Raw genomic sequence first — 19,441 nt, forward strand, 5'->3', positions numbered from 1 at the left:
AATTCCATGAAGTCTTGGTGGATGAGAGACCTGCTTGGTCTGCTTCTGTCATTCATAAGAGATGGAACCATCGGCTCTGGAGAAAAGAGCTATCCATTGATACTATGGGTTATTTAAGTTGTGACCCCATTTTTGGAGTCCAGGGAAGGATGCCTGAAGAGCAGATGCCTGAAAGGGATGACCCTGCATGGGGAGCTGGTTTCCCCAGCTCACACGGCACCTAGCAGAGCTCCAGATACAAGACAGTACTGTAAAACCACTGATTCGGGGTTCCTCAGCATCTCGCTCCATTGGCATCAATCCTCAGAATCCTCACTTCTCCCCCAGCCTGGCTGAGGAAGGCAGCGTAGGGGCTCATCCGGGTACAGAGAGAACCTGAGGTTCCCCTCCCTGCTCCACAGACAGGGCCTTCAAAGAAGAGCAGGGAAGAGCAGGGCTCAGCCCAGGTAGTCAATCCTTTTCCCATTTAAACAGTTTTCATGGTTTAAAAAGCTTTGGCCGCACACAGGCAAAAGGCCTCCTCAGCCCAGGTTTTATAAGGGCAGAAACTAACAATATGCCCAGCTGGAGTGGTCCCTTCAGAAATGATGACCCAATGGCACACAGGAGCAGTGGGCACTGCAGGGTCCACCTTTCCTGGGGTGACACTGTACCTGGCCCCTTGGGTGCCCACATGGGTTGGGGCACTACTGTGAGATGCCCATTCCTTGGTCCCACTCAAGGCCCTAGAATCAGAAACTTCAGGAACCTGATTTTAACAAATACCCCCAAGAAAGTTTGATGCCACCAGCCTAGTGGAGTCAGCTGACTTGCATCTCATCTGCGGTCCTCAGGTTTTGAAGTCAGAATCTCAGATCCCATAGCCCCCAACTTCCTCCGGCCCATTGGAAGGAACCCCACCTGCATCCATCCATACAGGTGATGCTCTCTCCAGGGGAGCTGTGGCTGCACAGCCTGGGCCTTCTCTTGCCTTCCTGAGTGACAGTGCTGCAGATGCAAGAATGGGGCGTGAGGAGCCAATGGTGGGGACTGGGACCAGATTCCTGAACTTGAACTGAGTCCCTGGGTGGAAACAGCACTCAGTTTCATGTTCCTGTGCCCCGCCTCATTCAAAGCCCAGTTCCACATGGAACAAAGCATCAATGTGGAACAGGAGGAGGAGTCACAGCCCACACTGTGTCACCATGCTCCATCACTTGGGCAAGAAGGACCCTCTGCAGTGCCATCCTCCCAGTCTAAAACCACAATGCAGCCAACCACCCACGTCCCTCTGCATTAATGCATTTCAATTATAACCATGAGAGTTTTAGAAGATGGAATATTCCTTAAGGGAAAAAAAATCCAGTTATTTCTGCTCTATTTTGTACAGATACACACCAAGTTTTTGCCCTTTGTCTTCCGCTTGCTTTACCCTGACCTAGACTCTGCACATGCTCAGGAGTGAATAAAAATAAAATGGCTACGTGGAACTGCACGTCAAACCTTATTTATATGTTAACACTAGTTTGGGACCTGAAATGCACTTTTCCTGCATTCACACACCGGATTCTCTGCATCTCAGAAGTCCACACAGGAAGCTCCTCCTGACCCAGGAGGATACACATGGACATTTCTAGCTGCTCTGGCTTTTAAGCAGGGAAGTCATGGATGGCTTCCTCAGGGCAAGCACCTGGTGACTTTGACCTGAACTCCTGAATTCAGGTTCACTAGCTGGAGGAAAAAAGAAACATGGCAAGTTCAGAGAAGAAATGCTTGTAGAATGCAGAAAATACATTTCCTTTTTACCTGAAACAGTGCATCAAACCTAAGACTCCAGGAAACCTTCATGCTTTCTGATTTAGAGACTGAGAGCCCCAAGTCTCCCTGTTAGGGGGTCAGGAGGGTATTCACAAAGAGTTTATTAAATTTTCAGGGCATAAGACATCTGTACTGATATAAGGGCTGTGAGAATCATTAAACAGCGTGGGGAGAAAGGGATGGGGACAAATGGATTTCAAATTATTGAGCTCCCCTGCAAGACAAGCATCTAAAGGTAACCCAAAGAGCACCTTCCCTTGCTGTGAGCTCAGCCCCCAGAGATCAGAGCACACTGGCCTTACTCACCATCTGTTATAAGCGCTCTGCTGGTCAGAACTTTTCCCAGCATAAACTTCAACACAGCCAGGATGCTGCAAAGGATCCCACTTAAAATGGAGACACTGAACAGGAAATCATCCTAGAAGAGAAAATTCCAGATTTCAATAGTTCACCCCCTGCTAGAGCAGTTCATCTGCAAACCACTTGTCTTGAAGATCTGCTTTGTTCTGAGTACAAATAATCAGACAGTTATGCTGCCACCAAGTGGGGGTGTACAGTATGCTTTCCTCTTTCAGTTACCTATTTCACTGGAATTTAGAAAAGATGACCAAACACAGATATTCAGATGTATATTTACTTAGAAATTCATTATGTATTTCTTTTCCCATAGGAGATTCACCTGGTCACTATTCTGCTAAAATGAGTGGCAAGCATTGACCAATGAGAGTTGGTTACAATGCTAATGGCATCTAAGTAGAGTTTTCCACAGAAAATTCCAAAAGCAGTTGATTGAAAATTTTGGAACACAGGCCTAAGAACCTTTTAACACACAGCCACCTGAAATAACCACAGGGTTAATTATAATCAGAGCTCCTTAAAACCTTATTTTCTTCTTAAATTCACACAACTGAGATTTCAAATAAAGCTTTCAAGGTGAGGAAAATGGCATCTAAAAATACAGTCTGCTACTGACGTTACCTTAACACTTCCTATGAGTTGTTACCTTACGTTTGCAAGCAAATGAGTGAGTCACCCACGTACCACCATCTCCTGACATCAGACCCACTGAGTTCAGCTTTGAGCTCCTGCGCCTCACTCCCCTGAGACACATCCTCCAGATTCTCCAGCATTAAAATGCAACTGCCAGAAGAAATGGGATACGGCGTCCTACATTCACAAAGAAATAGGATTCTCCTTAAGCATTTTATTAATAAATTCACTAACTTAGTGACAGGAGCTGAGAAAAGGGTGACAGCCTAGGCTCAAAACTGAATAGATCATTTGAAAAAAATACCAGTGTAACATCATGATACTTCTCCCCAAATACAGATCAATGGCATTGCAGTAGTAGTTTTAACCATGTATGTTCATGAATTCTGTGCTACTCCTTCCCTTCCAGGTCATAGAAATCAATGTCCCTACCCCACTATCTTCCCTTGAGCATGGACTGGACATGGTGACTCAAATCTAACAAATAGGGTTGGAAAGGGAAAATCATTAGCACCTTTACAGTGGAGAAGCCCAGGATACCACCTCACCAAGTGACCAAGGCTAATGTCACCATTTATAAGTCATGTTGATATGTGCCCTTCAAAGTGATGTGACAGGAGGGGCCCTTCACATTCATGATGTTCTACCCAAAACCTACAGCCTCTAGTTTAATTGTGAGAAAACATGAAAGCAAGCCAAACTGAGGCACAGTTTATGTAACAGCTGACCAGATGTCAAGGTCATGAAGATGCGGAAGAACCAAGAAACTGTCCTAGATTAGAGTGTGGGGAGATGTAACAACCAAACACAACATGGTATCCTAGATGAGATTCAGAAAAAGACCTTCAGTGGAAACACAGAAGAAATTACAATCAAGTCCCCAGCTTTGTCAATAGCATTGTGGATAAATGCACTGTGGCCATACAAGACAATAATAGTAGGGTAGGCTAGATGAAACTACAGTTTGGAAACCCTTCTATACTATCTTCAAAACTCTACTATAAATTTAAAATTATTTCAGCTTTATAAGCCTTTAAAAATAATCATCTATCTGAAGTTTTGCCTCTCCCAATTGTCCTCTTAACGATTGCTGAGTCCCTCCTGAGTAGGAAGCTACATAGCAGGGGCCACCATAATGAGGTGGGGGGTACTAAGAACCCCAAAATCAAAGCTCTCTTTGTGAAGGCATTCAGCTTAATTATAGGAGGCAGTGCCCACAGAAATAAAATAATGCAAGTACAATGCTGTGGCCTGAAAGCCTGTGCCCCCCTAAAACTCCCATGTTGAATCCTAATCCCGAGGTGATGGCATTTGGAGGTGCGAACTTTAGGAGGGGACTCCATCACACAGGTAGAGCCCTCATCAGTGAGAGTGGTGATCTTCCTTATCAAAGAGACTCCAGAGAACTCCCTTCCCTTCCCCATGTGAGGACACAGCAAGAAGATGACCATCTATGAACTAGGAAGGAAGCTTATGCTCACCAGACACTGAATCTGCTGGTGCCTTGATCTTGGACTTTCCTGCCTCCAAAACTGAGAAATAAATTACCATTGTTTTTAGGTATTTTATGGTATTTAGTTAAAGCAGCCCAAGCAGACTGGTGCATCATTAAGGCCTCCCCCACCGACATAATCCTGGGTGTTGACAGGACTTAGAAAGTTGGGAGACTGAGGTCATCAATTAAGTAAGGACTTTGAGGCCAGAAATTCAGAGACTGAGTTCTCACTTCACTACCTGGGCTGGAAGCCTTTTGGGGTCTATTCAGTCCCTCCCCAAGCACAGCCTGACTCATCCCTGCGTTTCCAGAGGTGGACAAAGTCTGCTCACCCCATGTAAGCTCTGGGAACTCGGGCTTGGGGCACCCTCCCTTCCCCCCAGACACATTTCAAGAAGAGTCACCCGTGGCTCTGGTCCTCTCTTGGGGCTGTCAACTCAGACAGCTCACTGCCAAACAAGAGGCCTGGACACCCATAGCACAGGGATGTGACCAGGAGACTTCTACTCAGTTTCAGTCTTCCCCTTACTAGGATTTCAGACTCTAGCTCTGGACTCCCAGTTCTTTCTTCCGTAAGGGGCAGCAATATATCTGCAGCCCCTACAAGGCAGCTGACATGCAATGAAAGGTACTGATTCTTGTCAAAGACCCAAACACATTATCCACACACTTCTTCCACCAAATGGCTAAATTAAGTCCTGGACAAAGTACAGTGAGCATTCCTATAAAAGGAACATAGGCAATTTATTACCTAGAAAAATCTACACAGGATGGAACACAAAGACCTGTCAGAGAGACTAGAATTAGGACCCACAGTGGCTTATCAAGGGGAATGGGGATTTGGGGTCCTTCCTACTCCAGATAAACAACTTTTTAGAAAAGCCCTCCATGGTCAGGGCAACTCTGAGGTACACTCCTGGAGGACAGGGGGTGGATTCCTGATGTCATAAAATGGGAGTTTGGGCAGTAGTTCCAGGCACCAAAGTGAGTCCCACTTATTACCTGTGTGATTCTGGGCAACTTGATGCCCCCACTTTTCCTGCCTCTATGTTCCCCTCTAGAAAAAGGGACAAAACCTAGTATCCCCTGTGACAGCACAAACACACCATGTTCACAGAGCTTGACTACATTTCTCAGAATTTTCTTCTTAAATGTTTCCAAGTTCAAGTTGGTCCCAGGGACATCTGTGTGATGTGAGGGCAGTAGAAGGAGAATGGCAGCTTCAATCCCTGAAGGTCATGAGGGGGTTCAGGTGTGTGCTGATGGCAGGCTCACCTTAGGGAGGGCAGCAGGCAGCCCACTGCCCTTTACCACTTTCATGGGAGACCTTCTGCAGCTCTCCCAAGGTCTAAGCCAAGCCCAGCTTCCTCTGAGGTCATCTGTGTTTAGAGGCTGAGACAGTGAAGGTCAGGTGCGGTTCCAGCTCCAGTTTGTGCTTGCCAACTCACTGCACACCCAGGTCCTTCCTGACCACCAGCCTGCTGATTTCAGGCACAACTTCGCCTCAGAAGAGTCAGCAGCCCTACAAGGACTACTCACCAGCAATCGCCACCATGTCTCATTCCTGCTGCAAGTGCTTTATTCTGGATCATTTTTAGCAGTCCTCCTTCTCTGCTTGAACCCTGACATACCCTTCAAAAGGCTATTTCAAAGGACTTCATGCCTAGCACAGAATGAGTATCATCTAAGTATTTGAAAGCTAAAACTGTGGCACAACAACATGAAAAGGGCAGGTTTTCCTATCTGTAGATTATTTCTACCAACAACTCTCTGCTCCCAGGATGGTCCTGAAGGAACAATTACTTTCCCCTCCGGAGAGACCCTGGCCATCTTTGAGTTTCATCAATAGCTACAGAGTATAGCTCACCATTGCTGAACTGATATGTCTTAGAAAAAAATAAGCCCTGCAGTAGAACCCAGGGAGGCCTGATCAGTGCACACCTGCCAAAGTCCCTCTCCCCAAACCAGCTTTCAAAGTTCTAGCAGTTCTGTGGTGTTGGGACAGGCCAAAAATGTCTGTAGTTAGGTTCCCTCGTCAAGACTTTCAACGGGCTATGTTGTTTTTAGTCTGTACCCAGGGCTGGGAACCCACTATGTTATAGTTAGTCAAGGCCAGAAACACTGTGATTGTCTATAGACTCAAGGTCATAAACCTTAACCTGTGAACATGGGCCCCTTATGTAACCTGTTGGCAGTGTGCCTTCTCTGTTTGGCCTGCATATAAAAAGGGCCTATGGAAAAGACTGGGGCGGGGAGGGGCTAAAATGGAACTGGGTGGGTATTGGAGCTGAAGGTGGAGGCTGGTGAATGACTGTAACCACCACTGAATAAAGCATGTCCTCTATCCTAACTGCATCTTGCATCTTCCATCTGCCAAACCTCAAATCTGTTTCCAGGTTCAGACCCCTGCTCTCACGAGTTGTGATTTCCCCACCCATAGCCCAAGGGCTCTCCTCAGGGGAAAGTGCTCTTTTCTCCACCCTGCTGCCTCACTGAGTATAAGCATGAGCATAATGCCAAGGAGACAGAGCCATCAGCCTGATCCAGACCCCAGCCCACAAGGGATTCATATGTCCAAATCCTAATTCTTGCTGTGGTGGTTGTTGGAGAAGGGGCCATTTAGAAGGTAATTAGGGTTAAATTAGAGCATGAGGGTTGGCCCCAAATAATGGGATTAGTGTCCTTATAAAAAGAAAACAGATGAGATCTTCCATTCCCCCACACCAAGGAAAGATCAAGTGTAACCCAAAGATCCCTCACCTGTTACTGACCACTTGCCATCTTGATCTGGAACTTTGAGTTTCCAGAATTGTGAGGAATAAATTTCTCTGTTTAAGCTACCCAGTCTATGACATTTTGTTATAGAAACACAAGTTAAGACAGTCTTCAAATTTTAAAAAAGAAGGCATTTCTGAGACGATTCCCTCCTGAGTGTCAGGAAGCCAGAGCAGGCATGATGAATGTTGGGGAGCTGTGGCCTGTGCAGGAATGCGCTACTAGTGGTTCTTGCAATGGACGGTCATGCCTGTCATTTCTATTCTCACAGCTGTGCCGCTGGGCATCTGGCAGATGCAGAAACAGACACAAGGAGGTAAATCACTTGCCCAGGATCACTCAGCTAGCGGTAGGACCTGGAAGTGCATCCATCCTTCATCCATAGCCTCATAATCATCTCTTGCCTGTCCCTGAACTGTGGACTTCATGAAAACTGGGACACCCATTTCCTCATACGCATTCGTTTCCACTGTTACCAGTGCCTCACTGCTATAATATCTCACACTTGAATCTTCACCTACCAATGGAAGATTAGGGCAAAAATGTAAATGGAAATTAGCCACTCATTTAGAGCCAAGGATAAGTGTCCATTAAAGTAAAACCCTGCATAAATTGTGTTCACGATGGCAAGCTCCTTTTTGACCTTGGATTGGTGACAGACTTTTTTAAATAACCAATTCAATACCATAAAACATGGATCTACTTGACTTGACTATATGAGAATTAAAACATGTAGGAAAATGTCATATTCAAACACAAACTGAGAAACATCACATAGGGTTAATCTTAACATATAAAGCATTCACAGTAGTTCATAAGAAAAAGACCAATGAAATAACACGAAGCAGAAAAAAGACATGGTCAAAAGACAATTTAAAATAATATGAATTTTAAACATATGAAAGATGCTCAAACTCACTTATAAAAGTACTATGAAAAAAATCAACACTACAATAAGATATTATTTTATACCTTAACAAAACTATTGCAAGGCTGAGAAGACAAGCTGTCATACAATTCTGATATCAGTGCAAAATGGTCAAATCTATCGAGAGAACAATTCGGCAATTTCTCTGAAAAGTACAAGTATATCTACCTTTTGGCCAAGCCATCCACATAAGTGAATTTATCTTACTACTATACCCACACATGTATGAAAATGACAGCATATACAGTAGTATTCACTGACAGAACTAAAAAGAAAATGGAAAACTTCAAAATTAATTAAGCCCTTTAACACTGAGCCATATCAGTGGTAGGGCACTTGCCTCTAGATGAAGATGAAGATTCTAATGCTTCACTCTGAGTAATTAATGAAGTAAATCAACAGAAAATCGGTAACTTATAGAATATTTCAACAACACTATCAACCAACTTGACCCGACAAAGGACATATCTTCCCGACAAGAGCAAAATACACATTCATTTTAATAGCACATGGAATATCATAAATGGAGACCACATTCTGTGACAGAAAACAGACTGCAATCAATAAAAAAAATTGAAATCATATGAAGTATATTCTCTGACAATGGAATTAAGCTAGAAATCAACAGAATGATATATAGAACATCATCATATTCAGAAATTAAAGAGCAAAACAACATACTTTCTAAAAGTTCATAATTCAAAGAAGGAAACACCAACTTACTAGAAAGTTATAAAATATTTTAGAGTAAAAGAAAAAAGAAGCATATTAAAATTCATGGGATAAAGCAAAACCAGTTGGCTTAGAGGGAAGTTTATAGTAAATAGGTTTTAAGAAAATATTCAAAAGCCTCAAATAAATGATCTAAGCTTTCCCTTTAAGAAAGAATTAAAAGAAAGTCAACTGAATCCCAAAATAAGGAGCAGAAATCAATGAAACAGAGATGAAGGTATAGCTCAGTGGTAGACATGTGCTTAGCATGAACAAGGCTCCAGATTTGATCCCAGGAAATGAGGAAGGAGAAAAAAAAAATCAATGTCACAGAAAATGGATAAACAATAGGAAAAAAATCAATAATACAAAATGTGATGCTTTGTAAAGACCAACAACACAGGACACAAATTATCAGTATCAGGAATAAGAAAAGGCACATCATTACAGATCCAACAGGACCTATTAAGAGGATAAAAAAATAATGTAACCAACATTATGCAAGAAATTTGACAATTTAGATTAAATAGACAAACCAAAGCTCATTCAAGACGTAGATAACCCGAAGAGCCATACATTAGTTTAAGACATTAAATTCATCATTAAAAACCTTCTCACAAAACTTCAGGTCCAGATGGTTTTACTGGTAAATTCTACCAAATATTTAACCATTTAAGGAGGGAATAATGCCAGTTCTAAAAAAAATTCTTCCAGGAAATCAAGGAAGAAGAAACAATTCCCAATTCAATTCTTGGGCTAGCATTACCATGACACTACCAAAACATGACAAGAAAATTACAGATGAACTCAGCCTTAAAACACCTAAACACAATATTAGTGAAACAAATCTAGCAATATATAAAAATGGCAATATATCATAACCAATCAGGTTTCATCCTGGGAAAACAACACTGATTAAACCAAAAAGAAACCCATGAAACCATTTCAATAGATGTATAAAAAGCATTTGACACAGTTCAACATCCATTTATGGAAAGGGAAGCAGGAAAGGGAAGGAGGGTAGGAAAGAAGGAAACGATTTCTCCACTATTTGAGAATAGGAACTTCCTAGATACCTGATAAATGGTATCCAGGAAAAACCTACAGTTAATATCAACCCATGGTGATTATTCTCACTAAGATCAGAGAAAAAGCCAAAGACATTCACTTACATTACTTCTATTTAAAACCAAGTGAATGTGAGGGACTAGCCAGTTACATATAGCAGGGGGGAAAAAGAAAACTGCCTTTATTTGCAAACAACATGATTTGGTGTTTAGAAAATTCTCAGTAATTGATAATACACATACACACAGATACACCACTTACTAGAATTATAAGTGAGTTTAATAAGATTATGGGATACAAGGCTAAGTAAAAATCATTTTTCTATAAAATAGATTTTAAAAATACTATTTAATATGACATTACAAAACCAAAATACTCAGGGACAAATTTAACAAAATATATGTAAAACCTGTACACTCAAAACTGCAAAATATTACTGAGCTAAAGATGATTTAAATATACAGGAAGATATACCGTATTCAGTATCATTAAAATGTTAATTCTCCCCAAGATGATTTGGATACCAAGTCATACGAACTCAAATCCCAGCAGGGCTTGTTTTTAAAAAAATAAAAATGGGTAAGCTGATTCTAAAATGTATATGTAAATGGAAAGAAATGATAGGCAAAGCACTTTGGAAAAAGAACAAAGTTTGAAAGCTTACACTTGGCCTGATTTCAGAACTTATTATAAAAATACTATGATCAAGACACATGATATCACCATAAGGACAGATAGATCAACAGGACAAAATAGATCCATTTACATATACAGTCATTCAGTTTTCCACAAAGGCACAGAAGCAATCCAACAAATAATAATTTACAACCAATGGTGCTAGAGAGACAGGATGTATATATGGAAAGAAATGAATCCTGAGTAATTTGAGATAGATTATAGATCTCAAAGTAAGAGGTAAAACCATAAAAATCTAGATCATTTACAATCTTGGATAGGGTAAAGATTTCTTAAAAACAAAACAATATTAATAATATTAAAGATAGACTTGATAAATTTGATTTTATCAAAATTAAAACTTGGAACTAGGGATGTGGCTCAGTGGTAGAATGCTTGCCTAGCATGAATGAAGCTTTGGATTCAATTCCCAGCATCACAAAAGAAAAAAAATTAATAATAAACTTTTACTCCTTTAAATACTATTAAGAAAATGAAAGCAAGTCACAGATAGGAGAAAAATATTTGCAAAACATATCTGATAAAGGAATTGTATCCAGAATATATTTAGGATTTCTATAAGTCCAAAAAAAAATGGAAGGGAAAACCTGGTCCCTGCATGTGAGAAACAGCCTTCGAAGACAGGAGGGGACCTGACACTACAGAAAGAGGCAGACAGATCCAGGACTGTGTAAAGTATAATTTGTTGGGGACTTATGGACAGAAGCATGTTGGGCAACAGCAGGAGGGTCCCACACACCTTGAGGAAGAAGGAAGGGGTTTATATGCTGAACTAGACAAAGGTAGGCTACAGCCAATGGGAATGTACCTAGCCTCTCTCAAAAACTATTAATGTGTCCAATTTCAATGGAGAAACTATCCAGGCATCAGTAGCCAGCATAATATGTTCAGTTAGCATAACAATTTTGTCCAATAGGGTTAGAATGCAAGCCAGGATCAATTAGTGGGTCAAAGCATGGTTATGACCAAGATGACCATAGTCATGTCAATCAGAATTGTTACGGAAGGGCAAAAGATCTGAACACTTTACCTAAGAAGATAAGAATAGCAAGCATATGGAAAGAACTAGCATCACTAGTGAAACAGGAAAATGTAAATAGAAAGTACTGTGAGATACTAGTATATACCCACTAGAATCACTAAAATGAAAAAGACAGCTGATACCAAGTGTCATGAGAATGTGATGCAAGTGGAACTCTCACATACTGCTGAAGAGAATGAAAAGTGACTACCATTTTACAAAGCAGATCAGCCATTCTTCATTACGCTAAATTTAGACTTACCATAGGAGTACTCCTTGATATTTACCAAAAACAAATAAAATCCTATGTCCACACAGACTTGCACATCAATGTTCTTAGCTAATTTCATGATAGTCAAAAACTAGAAATAACTGAAATGTCCAACACCTGGTGAAAAAAAGAAACCGGAGTCTATCCATACAATGGAATATTATTCCACAATTAAAAAGAATGAACTACAGATATGTTAGCAGGAATAGGGCTCCATTTCAAAAGCATTATTCTAGGTGGAGGAAGACAGACACAGAGACTACTATTTTGCTTACAGGATTGTAGAAAAGGTAAACTATAGTGACAGCAGATCAGTTAAGGAGAGGAGGTAATTAATGACTGCAAAAAGGCATGCAGGAACTTTAGGAGATGACAGAAATACTCTGTCTTTATTGTGGAGGTGGTTCTGTGACAACAGACCTGTAAAAATCCATCAGTTTATGTACTTAAAATACGAACTTTATTGTATGCACATTATATCTCAGTAAAACTAATTTCTTAAAAAAGCAACTTATCTCAGGGATCCTTAGGTGACAATTACTGATATATATATGATTCAGTTTATGCACATTATCAAAACATATGTAATGTCCATTATCCTAATGTGAGGTAGAGATCAGAGACCAAACCACAGTCACTACAACAAGTAAATCAGAGGCTCAAAGAGGTCAGTACTGGAACATGGCCCCAGATGGCTGACTTCAGTCTCATGACCGTCTACAGATGTATCTCCAGTCCTTTGTCTAGACTCAGTTCAGGTGTTGCCTCCTCTGTAAGCACTTCCTGGCAGCCCATCCTGGGAGAACACATTGTGTTCTTCTGGGGCCTGTGTTCAACCCTTGCCCTTGTTTCCTCTATCATCCCCTTGCCTATGAGCTCACCAAGAGCAGCGATCCTTTCCCTCCTTTCCACCTCAGCGTTCATCCCTATTGCTGTAAAAATGCTTATGGTGTTAACTACCACACTGCACAGAAGGGACAGTAGAAACACAATGAACAAGATCTTTTACAAGCAGTTTTGGGGAAGATGTAGAAATGTTTATTCATATAGCAATTTGTCACCTTGATCCTTATCTTAGTCCATTGGGTGGCTATAACAAAGTAGGTAGCTTATCAACAACAGAAATTTATTGCTCAAGTTCTGGAAGCTGGATTGTCTAAGATCAAGGTGGTGGCAGATTCAGTGTCCCATAAAGCCCTCCTTCTGCTCAGAGATGTAACTTCTAGTGTGGTAGAAAGGGCAGGGAGCACTGTTCCACTCACAAGGGCTCTGCCCTCATAACCTAATCATTTCCCAAAGGTTCTACCTCCTAATGCCATCATGCTGAAGGTTAGGATTTCAACTTATGAATTTGGGGGACACAAGCATTCAGAGCATCGAATGCTCAGTAGGTATTAGGAGCCTAGGGTTGCATATCTAACTCAGGAAAGGTATTTTGGGCTCATGGGAACAGGGAGAGAAGAGGCCTCACTTGCACCCCAAGACATGAGCTGGGTATGAACATGTCCCTCCCCACTCACCCTGCCAGCCAGGACATGGCAAGCAAGGCTTGAATGCAGCAGCCCTCTCCATGCCCATCACAGGGCTGCTGAGCTCCACGTGCCCTTCCTGGATAGCAGCCCAGGGTCCCTGCTAGAGTCAATACTTGTGTCCAGCCAAAGTTCACATGTTAAGCCAGACTCAGTGGTACACATCTGTAATCCCAGCTACTCGGGAGACTGAGGCAGGAGGATCATGATAAGTTGAGACCAGCATGGACAAGTCAGTAAGTTCTTGTCTCAAAATTAAATTTTCAAAAGGGCTAGGGGTATGGCTCAGTGGTGGAGTGTTTGCCTAGCACGTGCAAGGACCTGGGTTTAATCCGCAGCACCACAAAAGAAAAGAAAGGAAGGAAGGAAGGAAGAAAAAATTTCCTATGTTGAAGTCTAATCCCCAAGGCAATGGTACAAGGAGGAAAAGTATCTGGGAGGTGACTAGGTCATGTGGATGGAACCTTAATGAATGTGATTAGAGACCTTCCTTATAAGGTCTTCTTCACCGTGTGAGGACACAGCAAGAAGATGGCCATTTATGAACCAGGAGTTGACCCTCACCAACACCAAATCAGCTGATCTTGGACTTCCCCGCCTCCAGAAAGGTGAGAATGCCTGTTAGTTATGAGCCACTCAGTCTATGGGACTCAGTTACACCTCAAATGCTCTAAGTGGTCCTCCAACACAAATGTGAGGACATTAGAAGCAAACACCTCGCCTCCTCCCAACCTGCTTTCTACCTTTCAGACAGCAAGTGACAGGGGCCACTCATGAGTCCACATGTGAACTAAAAATGATTGGACTCCAATTTCTCAACTTCATTGGTCTATGTGAAAAACAACACCCTATCCTGATGGAACCAATTGCTTAGAAAGGAATACCAAGAACCTGACAGACCCCAGGGGTACCAAACGTTGCACATTCCAAAGTCTTTGGTCTGTCGAGAATATTCCTGTCTTACCTTGGAGAGCAAGTCACAGACACACGCACTGGGACTCTGAATCTGACCACCACCAAACAAGGGAGAGCCCTAGCTTCTATGTAACCACAAGGCGATCTTAAAATCACACAGGACTGAAAAGGGAAAAAGGTTTCAGAAGCATCTAACTCATGTTTCAATTAGGAAACGAAGGCTGTGAAAGAGCCCATGACTCCCCAGAAAGCAAAGAGATACACGATGGCAGAGCTGTATGCCAAGCTCCAGGCTCCGGTCCCCCTCCAGCTCTGCCCTGAAGCTGACATTATCCTTCCTTTCCAATTCTCTGCGCCCAGGCAGGAATGTGGTGAGAACCACAGGCTAATTTTAGGACTCAAAGGCAATTAGGGGAGAGCTGACAAAACCTGATCTGCATGAGGACTCTGTGCTGACGTGTGGAATTTGTTGTTGTAAGCTAGCTCAGGAGACCTTGGTCAGCCAGACCAGGGCCTCTGTCAGCTTTTCTCCTGGAAGATACGGGACTCATGCCCTCTCCCATATATAGTCTAGTAAGGGGGTGAAGAGTTCCCATGACCTGTTGTACAGCAATAGGATGATGTCTTTTCCAGTCCTCCACAGAATAGTCAAACCCACCCAAATTGAGAGGATGTCCTTTATGTCTTATCACTATATCCCTCTTTCATTCTGCTACAGCTAACCTGGCCTCTGCCTGTTTCTCAAACATGACTGGTATGCTCCTACCTCAGGGCCTTTGCATGTGCTACATTCCCTGTGCCTGGAGGTTCTACACATCTACATGGCTTACTCCGGTAACTCTCTGCTCAAATGTCAACTTCTCAGGGAGATGTCTCTAAGCAAAATCCCCCTTCATAGCCTGATTTTTAAAAATGTACTTCTTTTATTCAAATGCATGTGCTTAAATTTAAAATTAACTAGAATTAAAAACTAATGCAACTGAAAATTTAGTTCCTCACTTAACTAATCACATTCAAGTACTTACCATGGCTCTTGGCTATCATGTCAGAGTGCAGATCTAGACTATTTCTATCATCACTGAAGGTCATATTGGATAGTGCTGATTCAGAAACGAGTTGGGCTTCCCTTGACATAAAGCAATAAGTAGCTAGAGAGTGGTGCAGACAAGAGCAGGACAGGAGCAGTTAGTGACTGTGACCTGGCAAATGGCCAAAAAGTAGCAGACAAGATAGGACCTTGAATTTAGCAAACTACAGGACTAAAATTCATCCTGATAGAACAGCACCACAGAAAGTCCCCTCTTTCCCCTTCTCAGCCTTCTGTAACCACTTTCTGACTTCAATAACCATAGGTTAACTTCTTCTGTTCTTGAATTTTAAACAAAGGGAATCACATGGTATGTATTTTTTAATCTGGCTTCTGTGTGAACATGTTCTGAGATTGATCCACAATGGTGCAGGTATCAAAGGTTTGTTCTGTGTGGTCCTGAGGTCTAACTCTAGTAATTTGTTTCTCAGTCCTCCTCATAAAAAGCTTCTCAAAATTCAATCTAAGTGCCTCCTGCTGACACCAGGCCTTTATTATTTAGGTTCCCAATGGAGATGGGCAATTGTCGATGTTAGGGGTAGGCAAAGAAATGGGAGGGAGGCTGATAGGGTCTAATCTATTCCCCTGATTTGGGAGACTATCAGGAGAGAGGTAACTTCAGGTCAAAAGATCAGAGTGAAATGAATAGAGGTGAAGAATCTGCTAGAACCATCTCCCATCCAGCTCTATAGCAGTCTCAAAAAGGGCCAGTCCAATCACTGAGTAAGACCTTGGCTCTCAGGATGTCTCAGGATGCAATCCTGCTTCCCTTCCAACCTGCTCTCCCCGTCACTCCCACCCAGTACCCTCTCCACCCGCACAGAGGTGGGGGTGTGAGTTATTATCTGTAAAGTCAATTGCTCCTCTCATCCATTATCACCCGCATGTAGAGTCTTTGTTTCTAGCAGTTGTCAGTCTGAAACAGTTTCTAACACAGTGACACTGAGTGTTCCTGTCCTTCCTGCCTCCACGCCCATCTTCCTATGCAGGCTGATCTCAAAACATTCGTATTCATGGTACTGCTCACAGGAAAACTTTGGATAGAATTTTTGGTTTTTTTTTTCCTAGCAGTACCATTTGTCAACTCCTATGCTGAACTGGAGTTGCAATTCCAGGTCACAATGGACTGTGGCCACTGACACCAGACAGAGAGCAAGAATGAAAACCCAACCCACCCTTCACCCACACACCCACATGATCCTTTTCATGAGCCGTGAGGCAGCATGGGGGAGTTCACAGGCTCACTTGCTTATGCCTGCAAAAAGGCATCCTTTACCGTCCTAATGAGGACAAATTTCAAACCATCCTGACACTACATGTGCTTGAGTATCATCCAGGGAAATGCTAGTGCTGGCTGAATAATAAATGAATATTGATTTATGGCCCCAGGTGAAATTAAAACAGTCACTCTCATCCCCGCAACTTTTCATCACCACCCTGCCCCACCCCCATCCATGAAAAAAGCTGGCAGATGTGGAGGAAATTACCCCAAGCACCAGCCCCCAATTTCCCCTGGTTATTAAATTATTTTGACAAATTGCCATGGACTTATATTCAATGGCTTCACGATTTTTGAATTAGTATCAGACCATCTGGATGCAGGGGCTGGCGAACACTGATGTTTAGGCAAGCGGGTACACAGGCAATGGACACGGGGGCTCACAGGCAGACTGGGGAGCCCCAGTCTGACACCTCCTGGCCAGCTGGCCAACCTGAGAGGTGAGGCCCTGAAGTGTCAGGAAAGGAGCAGATGTCACCTCCCTGGGCACACAAAGCTGAGGCTGACGGCAGGGTCACAGGAAGCAAAGAACAGTGCGGCACCCGTCAGCCCAGGGACAAGGAGGGCACCTTGAGTCATGTGGCTGCCACTCCAAGATGCAGCCTGGCTTCTGTCAAATGAGGTATTCATCAGATTGCTGTTTTCTAATGCAAGATAAGGACTGCAAGAGTCTCAGAAGCAAGTCCTCCAATTCCTGAATGTGACCATGGAATCTGAGATGAGTCATCCTGGTGATCCCACCTTCCTCGCCCGGTGACCACAGGCATTGAAAGGAAGTGATACCTCTTTGGTTCCCTAAAACCAAGACATCCCCTCAGCAAACTCCTCATTAACACAGAGGCACCGCCATCCCTGAATAACTGCTCTGAGATAAGAAGAACTTCCTGGCTGCTTGCTTTTGCTCTCTGTGTTGGTATGAACACCACGCAGATGCCCCAGTATCAGACTGGAGAATTCCTTAAGTAACAGTTATGACAAGCTGATGCCATCTGTTAATTCCCATCACAGATGGGGCTCTTTTCCAAATACTCAATGCACAATTCAATTTTGTTTTAGATCTACCCATTGCAAGATCCCTGCTAGGTGGAAATGATGACCCTAAACAGAGAGGTTCAGTAACCCTCTCCAGGGTCAGGTCACACAGCGAGTCAGGGATGTTGAAGGCATTCAAAGCCCCATCTTCCCAACCTAAAATCCACTGCCCTTCAAAACTTAAAAAAAAAAAAAATTTTTTTTTTTTTTTTTTTGCTCTAATGTGGCCAGCAGGCCCTGAATTTCAGTTTTAGCCAAATAAAAGGAAAATAACTCAATCCACAATGTTAGAACATTTGAAAGTGCCTTAAAAATCAGAAAGGGCTTCAGTTATAGATGGTGGAATGGACACATGCATTCAGCTTTTGCAAGTCTACTAAATGATAGCAGGGTTTCTTTTTTTAATTTGTTTTTTGATGAACCCACAAGGACAAAGAAAACAAGAAAAGAACAACAGTCACAAAATATAAGAGGTAGGAAGGTAGACAGCAAGAGTGATAGCTGCCTTCATGAAGTGGGGCAGGGTTGACTCTAGGGCAGAGGAGAGGTCGAGAAGCACCATGTCAGAGCACACCCCAAACTCCCCGAGGCCAGGAAGGACGCCACCAGCCATTCCCTGAATGGGGGTGAAAGAGGTGGCACTAAAAGCCAAAGGATTTATTGATGACATCCTTTCGAAGCCCAGACCTGCTCACCACTACTCAGAATGTATTTATGCTGGCCTCAGCAGGGGAAACAGCACACTCACCACAGCGGGGAAAAGAAGCCACCCAACCCCCTCCCTAGGCTCCCACCCCCACCGCCCCCAGCCCAGTCCCCCACCCCCACAAAGGGCACGTGAGGTTCAGCAGCGGGTGGGGTTGCTGCCTGGAATAGGGGGGACTAGGGGACTTTATCTGCTGCCCTGCAGATTCATCTAGCTCAAGAGAACAGAGAAAATAACTTTGAGAGTATAAAGTACATAGACTCTCAAAGGAAACCCATTATATTAACATACAGTTGATAAAACGTAAAAAGTTGTGCCCTAGTAATTATTTCTAAACGTATTAAATTACAAAATCTAATAGCACATCTAATAAGTTGGTAATTTTATGATCAGCACAAATATTTTAGATATCTGCCAAAACCCTAAGATGAAGATATGTAATTTGTTAGTGACAAATAACAATACTTTAGTGTATTACTATGTTTTAAGACTGAAGAAAATGCTAAATTTCTAATACAGGTTAAATGAAAATAAAGACAGTTTCTTCTCTATTCAAATTCACAGATCTCTTAAATTCCATCCAAACCCAAATGCCAAGTTAAAAACCCTGCCATAGAATTAAGATCACGTTTAGTAAGCATCACTCATACATGATCTCATATATATATATTTTTTTCCCAATAATTCCTAGAATTTGGGAAGTCATCTAATATGAAGAAAAAAAAGATCAAAACAAATAGAAAAATGTCATTGGGAAAAAGTGTATCCAGAAGAAGAAAATGTTTAAAAACATTATCATTTATATTATCCAAGATATAATTAATATTCTAAATCTCAGACAAGAAAATATTATTCTAAATTTAAAAACATAACAGAAATAAACAATTCAATAAAAGTATCAAAAAAGTTGGGTTTTGTTTAAATAAAGTATTAGTTATTGGAATAGCATTAGACATATCTAAAGCCCCAGTGGAAATTAGAAAACAACATAAGAAAGCTTTCAAAATTCTAAGAATAGCCAAGCACGGTGGCACACTCCTGTAATCCCAGCTGCTTGGGAGACTGAGGCAGGAGGATTGCAAATTCAAAGACAGCCTCAGCAACTTAGCAAAGCCCTAAGCAAGGGGATGTGGTTAAGCCC

The 19,441-nt window shown here is 42.3% G+C and overlaps 1 protein-coding gene across 1 annotated transcript in view; it reads right to left on the bottom strand.

Moving 5' to 3' along the window:
- Positions 1–19,441, bottom strand: part of Tmem163 (transmembrane protein 163) — a 217,434-nt gene that overhangs the window by 7,547 nt on the left and 190,446 nt on the right. Inside the window, exon 6 of the mRNA XM_047546919.1 lies at positions 2,104–2,215. Coding sequence (XP_047402875.1) covers positions 2,104–2,215 — 112 coding nt within the window. The remainder of the gene's footprint in view (positions 1–2,103; positions 2,216–19,441) is intronic.

The sequence above is a fragment of the Sciurus carolinensis genome, chromosome 3, assembly GCF_902686445.1.
Source record: "Sciurus carolinensis chromosome 3, mSciCar1.2, whole genome shotgun sequence".
NCBI lineage: Eukaryota > Metazoa > Chordata > Mammalia > Rodentia > Sciuridae > Sciurus > Sciurus carolinensis.